This window comes from Camarhynchus parvulus, chromosome 21 (assembly GCF_901933205.1).
Source record: "Camarhynchus parvulus chromosome 21, STF_HiC, whole genome shotgun sequence".
Lineage (NCBI taxonomy): Eukaryota > Metazoa > Chordata > Aves > Passeriformes > Thraupidae > Camarhynchus > Camarhynchus parvulus.
The window spans coordinates 7,197,579-7,210,873 of NC_044591.1; the positions used below are offsets into that span (position 1 = coordinate 7,197,579).

The 13,295-nt window shown below is 49.0% G+C and overlaps 1 protein-coding gene across 1 annotated transcript in view; it reads left to right on the forward strand.

Annotated features, from left to right (window-relative positions):
- RERE (arginine-glutamic acid dipeptide repeats) overlaps nucleotides 1-13,295 on the forward strand; it is a 164,803-nt gene that overhangs the window by 73,596 nt on the left and 77,912 nt on the right. The window contains 2 exon segments of the mRNA XM_030963899.1: nucleotides 9,667-9,772; nucleotides 11,379-11,475. Coding sequence (XP_030819759.1) covers nucleotides 9,667-9,772; nucleotides 11,379-11,475 — 203 coding nt within the window.

A 13,295-nucleotide genomic window follows, 5' to 3' on the forward strand; every position in this document is an offset into this window, starting at 1 on the left:
ACTCGCAGCCAGGGCTGTGATGGATCTGCATTTTTGACACTGCAATCACTGAACACCAATCCATGGAGAATTTGGACTTGTAATTTTGATTAAAGTGATTGATTTTTAAAGCAGCCTCAGTTCGTTTTGGGCCATTAGAGGGTATTTGAAAGGAAAATAACTCTTTAATTAAATTAGTAGTGTGTAAGCATCCTGCCCTGCTTTCTAAGCAGAACTTCTAGGGGTTTTTAAATCATATTCCCTTCAGTTGGTTGTTGGCACATTTTAAGGTTAAAAGCAATGCAAAATTATTAAGACCAACAAACCCGTGCTGAGCAACTCTTAAACTTCAAATGAAGTTTTTCCTTTGGGAAAACACCCAGGTTGTGTTGTTGTGTAAAGCAATTCTTGTCCACCCACCTGGATGTGATACATTAATATACCCCACGGAAGGAAGGCTGTGTAAACAGCAAAGTGCTTCCCTTTTATTTGTAAAACATCCTTTTCAGACTACAAACACGTCTAAAAGGTTCAGTTTATGGAGAGAATCACATAAGTAAGATAAAAGAACTTGTATGTTTCAGTGCTGTGCAATAGAAAGAGATAATTTATGCTCTGTATCTGCGATTAGTGACCCGAGGCTGTTGAACTTCCTCTTTATGGATTGGGAAAATGCTGTGACAGTTTTCAAGGGAATTGCTCTCTTTGAGTTTAAAGAGATGAAAATGGGTCTGCTAACAAGGACCAGCTTCAGCGGGTGCTTTCATATTCCTCGTGTTTAAAAAAAAAAAAGGAGGCAAGAAAAGCAAAGGCAATTGGGTGCTTTGATATGTGTGACCCCAGAGGCTGCGGGCAGCAGCTGGGGAATGGCAGCCAGGGCTGCAGGAGCTGTCCTGGGGAGATCTGTGCAATGCCTGTGGCTGACAGGATGGAGAGGGGTGTTTGTCAGGAGGGGAGCTGCCATTTGGTGCCAGTTTTCCTGTTCTGAGGGGTTGTGGTGCTTCCCATTCCCAGGAATTCCCTCTGCCTGTGCTGGGCTCTTGATCCAGGGTGATGAGCACCAGCCTGGATTGGGAATTAGAGCTGCCCTCCCTGAGCTGGGGCAAATCTGGGAGGAAATTCCTGAAAAGTGCCTCCTAATTTCAGGTGTGGCTTTGCTGCACCCTCAGAACACGAACGCTGGGAGGTTTGAGCTGCTTTGGGCCTTTCAGCTGCAGAATTCCATGAACTGTGGTGAAATATCCCCCTCGATCTCTGATCTGGAGGTGATTAAACCAAGGGGCTGTTTGTTACCAAAGACGGGGCCAGGAGAACAAACAGCTGGGAGCACATCTGGAGCATGGCTGCGTTTGCAGCAGGCACAGTAAATATTGAAATTGGAGCTAATGCTGCCTCCCATTGCAGATGAGTTTCTCACGTGCTCCTTGGGAAGCACTTGTGGGACGAGTGCTGCAGTTTACACCAGTTCAAGTGCTGGGAAATGCCTCTGGATTTGTCAGTGTTGCTGGTGCCACTGCATGAATATTTTATTGCACTTTTCCAAGGTACTGAGCACTCAGGGAGCTCCGGGGCTTTTTGGGGCAGGTTCCCAGGGAGATGGCCCAGCCAGAACTGCAGACAACTGCACAGGCAGCTGGAATATGGGCTTCAGTCTTGATCCAAAGGCTTCTCCCCCTGACTTGTGTGTCACAGAGAGGCAGAGCTCCTCATTTGATTACACAATCTCTAACATTCCATTTTCCCAAAGACAGGCAGTTTGCAGAACCAAGTTGATGGAAGTGTTAAAACCTTTCTGAGAAGATTCTCTTTGATGAAAGGAAGCTGATGTAAATCGTGAGCTCTCTAAACCATCAAACCAAGTTTTTTACAAATTCTCTGAATGACTTCTGGTCATTTTTCTGTTTTGGAAGGGTCCCTGCCAGTTTCTGCATTTCTGGTAGCTCAGAGAATCCTCCTGTTTGCAGTGGGTCTGGAGGGAACAGGCTGTGCTGGTTCCCTTGGGGTGAATCCTTGTGCCCAGGCCAGGGGAGAGGCATCAGCCCTCATCATCATCATCATCCTCAGGAGGCTTCTGGAGTCAGAGCCTTTGAGGCTGGCACTGCGGGTTGCATCCAGTGCCTGCAGTAATAGAGGAAATTAATTTGAGTTCTGCACGAGGACCGAGTGCTTTCTGCTGCTTGGGCTCTGAGCTTTCTGCTGCTGGACCTGGCAGTGAATTAACACCTTGACTTCTTTAATAGAAGTTATTAGTGGCTTCATTTGTTGGAGTTGTAATGCTGTGCTGATTATATGGCCCAAGACAAACGATTCACTTTGGAATTGTGCATTAGCTTGGCTGCCTGTGTTCACTGCAGTTCAAAGCAGAGTGCTCATGGTGGCCATGAGGTTTAAAAACCACATTTCTCTATTTCAGAGCTGCTTTTCTTGCGCACCATCCCAGCTGTCTATATGTTTACACTTCCAGCACCCAAGAAAAGTTGTTTTTTTCTTTGTATCTCTCTCCCAACTTTTCCTTTGAGATTTTTTCTCTTCCAGCAGGTAAATGCATCCTGTTTATCCTCAGTGTAGTTATTTCTGGTTTTAGTGTTTTCAATATCTGGCTATTTCCAGATGAAAGGAGAGCATCTTTGCAATCTTTCTGTTCAGATTAGATTGCAGCCTGTGGAGCTGCTTTGGGGTATGTTTATTTAGTCCTGGTTTACATACAAACACAAAAACTCTAAAACCTGGTGCTGCTAATTCAGCTGTTGACACCAGGGCAGGCAGCCCCAGTCTGTGTCAGAAATTCCCCGTGTGCTGAGATACAGCCGTGCCTCCTGCTCACTGACATTTTTAAGATTGCTGCTTTGTTTCCTTGATGAGCTCTCTGGTGTTGCCCGTTAATTACAGGCAGGGTTTTGGTGGGGCTGTCTGGCCCTGTTGGCCAGCCCTGCTGAATTCTGTGTGAAAAGCTGGTTTTGCTCTGGTCCCAGCCGTCAGCTGGTCGGTGACACACACGTTAGAGGTGAACATTTCAGTGAGTGACCATTGACCAGCGAATGGCATCCTCCGGGGAGCTGCTCAAGGAAACATTCACTTCCCAGCACACTTTGTTTCCTCCCAGGAGCAGCGTTTGCTTTTGTGGTGAAACAGCCCAGTCTCAGGCTCTGGCTGCTCAGTGCATTTTCTTTCCTTTTCTTTCTGTAATTTCCAACCCCAGCCTGTTGGCGAAGTGCTTTAATTTTTCCTGTTATAAGTTGCCTGCCCATGAGGTGATATTTTAGCAGGCAGTGACTGTTCAAACTCGGGGCTGGGTTTGCAGAGCAAACTCCTGCTTGTTTTATCCTCCAGCTCTTGGTGTGTCTTTGTTCAAAGGTAAACCCCTCGGTGAGATGGTAAAGAAAATGTGGCCTCTTGATATTTAAAAGGTGAGAAATCTATTTAAACTGTGGATGATGGCTTTGAATAGCCCCACTGCTGAGTGCTGCTTGTTTTAATAGAAGTGATAAATACTGTGGCTGGTGCTGCTCTGCAATTAGATCTGAGCTATGTGCTATAAATGACATTTAATGGCAAATGTCAGGCGGGGCCCGAGTGCTATCTTCATTTCAGTGGTGCACTTCTTTGGCACAACGCTAAAAAAACCTTAATGGAATTTAATTATCAGAGCATCCATTCGCTGCTCAGTGAGATGCATTTGTGATCCCATGGGGTGGTGCTGGCTGCTGGCTCCTGGTGCTGAGCTGAGCAGGGGATGCTCAGGAGGGTCCCTGGCACTTCTGGGTCAGCAGTTCCCCCACATCTGCTCCTGGGAAAGGCAAAATCTGCGAATCTGTGACCAGCGTGGCCTGGGAGAGGCAGGCAGCAGGAGCAGGGATGCTGTGGTCAGAACCAGAGCTGATTTCTCTCTCAGGGGTGTTAATTACAGCCCATTAATGGCTCTGGGGTGTTTGTGCAGTTACAGCAGAGCTGTGGCACCTCCAGGCCTCACCTGGATTTGTGAGTTTATATGAAATGCACATTGGTGGGTTTGCTGTAAATGGGATTTCCCTGCCCAGCTGGGTGCAGGGTGGTACCCACTGATGGAGGGGCAGCAGCTCTGGGGGCTGGCAGCACCTTCACTGCACAATTTCCTGGAATTCCACTGGATGTGGAGGCGTAGGGGGAAATAAACCCAGGAAACCTGAATGGGAAAAAGGAAACGGAGCAGAAGGAGACCACAAAGGGATTAAATGAGGTAGCAAGCAATGACCCATAACCTTCATGGAACATCTTATCATAGTTTTATTTTAAGCCAGTCAGTTTTTAAGCATAACTGCTTTTTTTTTTAACAAGATGAAATTATCTTGTGTCGTTTAGGATGACAGTGAAATTTTAAGGGTATTTTGTACCCAAGTGTATTTGACTTAAATGAGAGCAGGTGACTTGCTGGTTCTCAGCACAGTGAGCAGCTTTGTTTTGGTAAAGCTGGAAAGCTGATGGGATAAACAGTAGAGTTGATTTTAAATACAGACATCTCTCAGTCATCACCTGAAATGAATCATGTTCTTTGTCTCCTCTGAAACCCTGGACAAGCTGTGCTCAAGGTGAGACGTGAGAGTGACACTAAATAAAACAAAGGGCTGACACTTGTTCCGCATCACTCAGCTTTTGTAAAACCTGCTGGATTTGCTGAACTTCCTTAGAGCTGCACTGTGCTTGGAGCACAGGGAGCTCCAGTGCTGGCTCCTGGTGGGGTGGGTCACACTGCTGGCTCCACCAGAATCAGTTCATTGCATTTCCTTCTATTGCCTTTCCTGGTGAGGTGGGTCTCAGGATCTCCCTGCTGGGCTCGCCAGGCTCAGTTCATTGCATTTCCTTTTATTGCATTTCCTTTATTGCATTTCCTGTGAGGTGGATCTCCCTGCTGCCTTCACCAGAACCAGTTTGGTGCTGCTCATTGCACTTCTTGTGAGATGGGTCTCACTGCTGGGCTCCCCAGGCTCAGTTTGGTGCCTTTTATTGCATTTCCTGTGAGGTGGATCAGTTTGGTGCTGCTCATTGCATTTCTTGTCAGGTGGGTCTCACTGCTGGGCTCCCCAGGCTCAGTTTGGTGCCTTTCATTGCATTTCCTGGTGGGTCTGTCCTGCTGCAGAGCTGCCACAGTTCTCATGTCGCAGCAGAACATGCCATGCTCTCAGGGCTGTGCTCTCGGGGCTGTGCTGAGCTCAGGGCTGTGCTGAGCTGTGTTTTTCAGCGAGTCTGGCAGCTCCAGTGCCAAGCTCCCACGCTGGGAGACAGCAGATGGCATCTCCTGGGCGCTGACTGCAGGGAGGGCGGGCACCAGTGCTCTGCAGAGCTCCAGCCCTGGGGACTGGGGCTGCCTCACGGGCGCAAACAGCCCTGAGATGATGTGCCCTGCTGGAAGAGTGGGTTTGGGCACAGCGTGCAGTTTTTAAAGGTGTGCACAGGCTGCTGGTTGATACTGGGGTGGCTCAGTAGGCTCAGGTGTGTTCTGGTGCCTCCCCCTGTCCTCCTGTGAGGAACACAAATGACCTGTGTGTGATGTTTGCAGCCAGTGCTGCCTCCCATCCTGTGGGTGCAGAACAAGCACTTGTGAGCAGTGTCCCTGAGTGTGCCAGGCCTGGGCCAGCTGTGTCCCTGCAGCTGTGCAGTGCTCTGAGAGCCGGGAATTCAGGGCAAGGTGAGTCAGGAGTGTTTTACATCTCAGTGTGAGGAATTCAGGGCAAGGTGAGCGTGAGGAGTGCTTTCCACCTCAGAGCTCCTCCTACACCAGGCTGGATCCATTCCCGGCATGCTGAGGTGACTCAGTGGATTCCAAAAGGAGTTTTGTTTGTGAATCAAAAGGACACGTGAAAAACTCTTGCTGTAAACAGTCAGCAAATGTCAGTTGTGAAAAAATTCAATATTGTTTTGTCAATAAATGACACTGTGCCCTGCACAGATCACAGGAATGGGCCTTTACCCTGCAAACAGCAATATTTGCTCCCCCAGCAGCTCGTTCCCAGCTCAGCTCACACTCGGTGGATCCTCTGATCGATGATCACAGCTTTCCCAGGGCTTCTCATTTCCTGCCTCCATCAGTGCCCTCCATCAGCCCCAATCACACAAACCACAGCCTCTGTGCCCAGAGCAGCCAGCCAGGCACGTTTCCATCAGGAAATCCCTGTAGAGGGAGCATTAGATAACAGGAGCAGGTTTAGGGCTGCAGGCTCTGCCTTGGCTCGGGGTCAGAGCACAGCCCTGCCCTGGGCAGGGGCACAGAGGGTTAATCTGCATGTGCCCACATCACTGCTTTTATTTCACATTTGTGTTTCTTGCTGAACACTGACAATGCTGCTCTGTTTGCAAGGAGTAATTATGTGTTGCTATGCAGGGATCTGAATTAAATAATCAAGCTGCAAAAATAACATTCATTTGTAGTAATAACCTCTGCATTTCCAGGCTGGGTTTGCTTGGCTTACAAACAGCTGATCAGTTTTCTTAATTAATTAGCAAACAGCCTACAAAAAGATACCCTGAGAACACTGGATTACACTTGCTGCTGTGGAGAGGGAAGAGAAATAATCCTTGCTGTGTCTCCTTAGCTCCTGATTTCCAGATAGGTTCATTTGTGCCCCCTCCGTGGGGAAAAAAAACCCCAAAACAGTGAATTTGAGTGGTTTTTATTGTTCCTTTTCTCTCTTGGACTATTAGTAAATGTCAGAATGGACTGAGAGTGAGGAGGAGTGAGCTTTCCTGTGGCAAACAGGCTGAGAATGGAGATGTTCTGTTCCTTGTCCTGTTTGTTTCTCTGCGATTGCTGCTAGTCTGTGCCCATCTGTCATCCCCAGCCCTTGGCACGCTGTTCCCAGAGCTGGCTGGGGTTGAACCTGGCTCTAAACAGGGCAGGGAGTGTGATTATTCCCTCAGTGAATGTTCCCCCTGCAGGACATCTGTGCTGGATGCACACTTGGGTTCTCACCCCTGATGGAGAACCCGGAGCCTCTGTGGGTGTGCAGGAACTCTGCTCTGAAACTCTGCTTCCCCAGGGAAAACAGGCACCTTGGAACTGTCACAAATGCTGTGGAAATCAGGACATTCTTGCTTTTTAAAGAGAACTTGCAGCATTATTTCTTCCCCTTCAAGGCAGAGGCTCATTTTAAATAGAAGTTGACCAGATGCTTGTGAACGGAGATGCTTTAATCCATTTACAGATCCCATCTAATTCTTGTTCAATGTCCAAAACTGATTCATGCTGTTTAAAAGGAACAAAACCCAAAATGTCAGCGAGAATAAAACCCCCAAATGAGCACTTTGTGAGCGCTGCAGCAAAAGACAATATTTTCATTAAAGGGGAGAATGTGGTTTTGCAGCACAGGGAATCGTTTGAGCTGACACAAAGACACTTGAAATTTAAAGCTCTTGCCATGGCTGCACTTTCTGCAAGCCTGGATTTGGCATGTGACTGTCTGCAGCTTTTCACATGTAAAGGTGTAAAAAAGGGGGAAAAAAAAAGTCACACTTTTAGGAGGGAGGGGGCACTTCCTTTGTGTGCACATGGTTTGGAAATAAAGAGTCTGCCACAGGAGTTGGTGCCTTGACACCTCTGAGTGCAGCCTGCTTTATAAATGACATGAGTATTTAGGAAGTTGGCTGGCAAAATTTCATGTCTAGGAATTTCTGTGCCATGAGGGATGGAAATGTGAGAAGGGAGACTCTGACAGACATTTTGTATTTTTAGCAAGATTGAAGCTTCGGGTTAAACCCCACAAAATGCTCTGTGCTGGAGAGTGGGCACAGAAGAGGGGTTGTCAGGGTGCAGCTGTTAAATGAATTGGACCAAAATGACCAAGAGTGGTAAAAAGTGGTGTTTAGGAAAGAGATCAGCTCATCTTCCCCCCAAAAAACACCCAGAGAATTTGCAGAGAGATGCTGGGTGGATGTTTCCCGTCATTGCTGCGAGCTCCACTAAGAGAATTTATGAACTCTTAGTGAGAGGGTAACAGATTATTTACTTGGGCTTTTTAGTCTCCAGAATTCAGAGAGACTGCCCATAGAAGCTGTGGTGCACAGAGCATTATTTCAGCAGAACAACTGAGCCTGCAGCCCCAATTCCTGAGCAGCAAGGCAGCAGGAATCAGAGCCTCTCACTTGCTGTCCCTTTGATTTTCCCAGTGCATTTCCAAGCTCGTTGGCTCTGATTGCAGCTGTGGTGTTTAAAAGGCTCCAGCCTGGGATGCTCAGAGGCTCTGGGGATGGTGATGGGGAGGTGGCTCAGCCCGGGATGCTCAGAGGCTTTGGAATGTGGAGGTGGCTCAGCCCAGTATGCTCAGAGGGTTTGGGGAGGCTCAGAGGGTTTGAGGATGTGGCTCAGCCCAGAGATGCTCAGAGGCTCTGGGGATGCTCAGAGGGTTTGGGGATGTGGATGGGGATGTGGACGTGGCTCAGCCTGGGATGCTCAGCCCAGGGATGCTCAGAGGCTTTGGGATGTGGAGGTGGCTCAGCCCTGGGATGCTCAGAGGTCTTGGGGATGTGAATGGGGACTGGGGAGGTGACTCAGCCCAGCGGTACTCAGAGGCTCTGGGGATGTGGATGCTGGAGGTGACTCAGCCCAGCGGTGCTCAGAGGCTCTGGGGATGGTGGAAGTGGCTGAGCTGGGGATGCTCAGCCCAGCGATGCTCAGAGGCTCTGGGGATGGGGATGGTGGAAGTGGCTCGGTCCCAGCTTTCCTGGCACAATGCTGCCACTGGCAGTGGTCTGCCGGTATTACACAGCTCTGCTCGGGAAATGCCTTTCCCGGGAAGGTTTGGCTCTTGTTTATTCAGCAGGAAAGCTCGGACACCAGGCTGCTGCTGCAGGGGAGCCAGCAGAACCTGCCCACAGCCCAGTGACCTGCAGGGGAGGCCCGAATGGGTTTAGGAGCTCGGGAGCAGCCTTAGACTGCTCTAGGGGATTGCAGCCCAGAGGAAAACAAGGCTGCACTTGCCTCATGCCAGAAGAATGTTCCCTTCCCTTCAGGCCTTTGTTGTTCTCTGTTTTGGAGCAGCAGGGAGAATTGCAGACCAGGGGGTTTGGAGATGAACTGAGCAGAGTCTGCAGCGACTCCATCTAAAAGTTCTCTTTAAGTGGTGTTTATGGTTCAGTTTCCTTCTAAGAAGGAACAAATTGGTGGCTGGAGCCTCAGTGAAAAAAGAGCATTTGGGGAAGACAGTTTTGTGTAAATTTTGCTGTGAGGTTGATGAGCAGTCAAAGCCTGTAATTATTGTGATTGAAGTGCAGTATCCTATTCTTTTGTGTAATAAAGAACATCTATGATTATGTCTGGATCCATCTGTCCTTGGGGGAAAAAATCTATTATCTCTTGGTTCCCACTGCTCAGAATGGTTCCACTGAATGCTGTTACTGTGGGTATTCTTTTCTGCATGTTTGGCCATAAATACTTCTTATTTGTGGAAATCAGCAGCCTGCATGAGGCCAAAAATTGCAATCCTTTTCTGATCCCTGCCTCTTTCCTTGGGTTAATTAACATGAGTGAGTAAATTGGGGTTTGCTGATCAGATGCAGAGACACAACTGATGCAGGAGGTTCTCCCTGCCTTTGTCTGGGCTGGAAATCAATCTGTCACCAGCACAGGCTGGAGAAATTCCTCTGACCTGGGGGTTTCCCAGTGAGGGCTATGGGGCTGTGCCTGATTCCTGTCAGTAACACTGCAGGGTTGTTTTTCAGAGCAAGAGGGACCATCTGCTGATGAACGTCAAGTGGTACTACCGCCAGTCCGAGGTGCCCGACTCGGTGTACCAGCACCTGGTGCAGGACAGGCACAACGAGAATGGTGAGTGGGGGCAGCCTGCCCTGATCCTGGCTTTAACAGGGGCAGTCTGCCCTGATCCTGGCTTTAACAGGGGCAGCCTGGCCTAATCCCAGCCTTAACAGAGCCAGCCTGCCCCAATCCCAGTTTAACAGAGCCAGCCTGCCCTGCCCTGCCCCAATCCCAGTTTAACAGAGCCAGCCTGCCCTGCCCTGCCCCAATCCCAGTTTAACAGAACACTTTGCACTGGGGAATGGAAGCAGGACATGGTGCTCTCTACCTGCCTGGTGTCACTGCTGTGTGTCCTGTTCCTGTAATCAGGGGCATTCCACGTGTGCTGGAAGTGCTGGGGTGCATTATTAATAATAATTAATAACAACAGCAGCAACAGTATTAATAATAGCATACCAAAATTATTATCATTATTATGAGGATGATTATGATGATGATTACTATTATCTCCTTGAGAGAGAATAGAAAAGCAAAATCACCCCGAATCCTTGGTAGGCCTCATGGACACTGTGCTGATAATGAACTGAGCACCAAATTATCTGCAGAAATTGGGGATCCCCTCTGGTTTTTGTGGTTCTGCCATGAACAGTGCCACGAGAACTGTGTCTCTCAGTCGTGCTCCCTTGCAGTGAATATTCACTGTGATTAATATTGCAGTGAGGGATGGAACTGAAGCACTTGGAGCTGTTTCCCCTTTTCTCTTTGCAAAAACAAGTGTGATCTTGGCTTTCATAGAAGCAGAAGGAACTTTAGTACATATCCCAGTGTCATTTATCTCCTGCCTCCAGGGAAGACATAACATTTGCTTCTGTTCTTACCAGGAAATTTCCTTGAGGCAACTGTTAAAAATTCTGAAGATACTCCAAGGTGAACCGTGCTGATAAAAGTTGATGATTGAAATGTGGAATGCAGCAACTTTCTGGTGCCTGACAGAACAAAGTTGAGCACACGCTCCCCCTTTAAAGGACATTCTCTGTGTGCTTTTAGCACGAGCTCCACAAATCTAACATTTCTGTTACTAATTTATTTGAAGCTTCTAACAATGAGATTACAGGCACAGTGTCAAAAAGTATTTTTGATAGCATGGCTGCTTTTAATGCAGTCTCCCGTGTGTGGAGAAGTATTTTTGTGTCTTCCTCAAAGGTATTAGAAAGAAGTCATGGAAAAAGTTGTCTTCCAGTTCTTTTGTTAGCACTCAGAATTTTCTGTGTTTGAACATGAATGTCAATATTTACCTCAAAGCCAGAGCACAATGCAGTTACCACTGTCAGGATTTTGTGGAAGATTTGGCATTAAATATGCACAGGAGCCCATACCTTGTCCTGGAAACCAAACAGATTCATTTCCTTGGTTCCTCCCACCCGGGAGTGACTGCTCCCAGTGGTCAGGATGAGTCCCAGTGCCCCTGGAAAGGTTTTTCCCTTCAGAAGTCCTGGGAGAATTGATGGATGAGAATAGAAGTGATGTTCTTCCACATTAACTCCTACAGCCCACACGAGCAGTGTTTGTCACCTCAGAGTGCACCTGAGGAGCACCTGGGGCTGTGCCCTGCTGCTGCTGCTGGTGGCCCTGGTGGCCCAGCTGCTGTGTCAGGCTGTGCTGCTGTTTGTCTCTGCAGACTCGGGACGGGAGCTGGTGATCACAGACCCCGTGATCAAAAACCGAGAGCTCTTCATCTCCGACTACGTGGACACGTACCACGCTGCTGCCCTGAGGTGGGGACACCTGGGGACGGGCTGGGGATGGGCTGGGGACACCTGGGGCTGGGAGTGGGCTGGGGACAGCCTGGGGACAGTCTGGGGCTGGGACAGAGCTGTCAGGGGCTCTGTGGGGACAGCCAGGGAGGACAGAGGTCTCTGGGGTCACTGCCCCCCAGCCCAGCTGTGTCCTCTCCCCTGCAGTGTCCTGTGCCCTGGTGCAGCAGGGAGCGGCAGCTCTGCAGGCTGCTCTCTGTGCCAGGCACTCAGTGGTGCCCAGCAGGAGCTGTTTGCCATCCCTGCCAGCCCAGGGTGGTTCCTGCAGCAGCACTGGCAGCCCTGCAGGTTCCTCTCTGTGCCAGGCAGTCAGTCAGGAGCTGTTTGCCACCCCTGCCAGCCCAGGGCATGGCTGGTTCCTGCAGCAGCACTGCCCTTCCCTCAGAGCCCCTCGTGCAGCTCTGGCTCTCTGCTGAGCTGCACTAAAGGCTTGTTCTGGGTGCTGTCCCTGCTCACAGCTCAGCCCAGGGTGAGGGGGATCCCTGCTTCCAGCAGGGAGTGGCCCAGGTGTGTGCCCTCACTCTGCCCTGCTGCCCTGGCACCCTCCAGGCTTTTGGAGCTGCCCAGGCTGAGGGGGGCACCCTCACTGGAGATGTTCTCAGAGCCCAGCAGCCAGGCATTATTTGTCAGCTGATTTTCAGCATGCCAAACATGCATGGATATTGTCAAGATGCAAATTGAATAATCTCCCTGATAATGGTGCTCAGATGGTGTTTCACCACAGCCATCTGGAGACATTTTTTTGTTCAGAGTCACTTTGCTGAAGCCACTTACTTCAAGACAAACTGGCTTCTGTTCTGGTGGGGGAAAGCCTCTGATTTACATATTAAACCTTTCTGATGAACTCAGAGCATTGCAGGGTGTGCTGGGAGCCCCTGGGACTCCCCAGTGCCTCTGCTGAGTCCCAGTGTTAGACCAGGAGCCAGGCTGGAAATCTGGAAATCAAACACACAAACTCAGCTCTGTGGCTGCAGTTTCCCTGGGACTGCTCTAACTCCCCTGTCACATCCTCTCAGTTTCCCTTTAAAGAAAAGATAGGGATGGAAAGATAAAAATGGAATTTACATGTGTGCCAAACAAACTTGAAAAATAACCTGTGAGTGCAGAGGATGAGCAGAAGGATAATTGCACATGGTGTTCCTGCAGAGAACATGGGGGAGGCACTGTGTGTCGTGATGCATGAAAGGTTAACATGAGATTCTAATTTATTATAATGCCAGATTATTTTTCTGCCCTCTGCAAACAAATGGCTCTGGACACACAATGGATTGATGACAAACTGGGGAATAAAAACCAGTGATTGTAACTGTAGAGCAGCAATATTCTGCTCTAACCAGTGGAAAAATTTAACCAGAGGGTAGTTGTAGATCTCTGTGGAAGTGTGTGATAAACATGATGTGCTTTTTACCTCTCTGGTGAGATGCAGAACTCCTGGTCTGGAGTGCTGGGAACAGGAGGTGCTGCTGCCATCCACAGAGACAATGCAGCTTAGCTGCAAAGCGCTTGTTAGCTACCAGGTGAATTACTGAAAGGAAGCCAAACCTCTTTCCCTAGAATACTTCTAAAATGTGAAATATCAAAAGAAACCCCCCTGCTCACTTTCTGTCTGTCTAAGTGACTAAACTTGGGAAGCAGTGTGAGCCTGCAGGGAGGAAATGAGTGTGAAGAGAGCAAGGCTGGCACTCAGGGTGTGTGGGGGCCTCTCAGACCTTGGAGAGGGGAATTTTGGAGGCTGTGGCTGTAACAGTAACAGCTTTGCACGTTGGAGACTGTCAGCATTG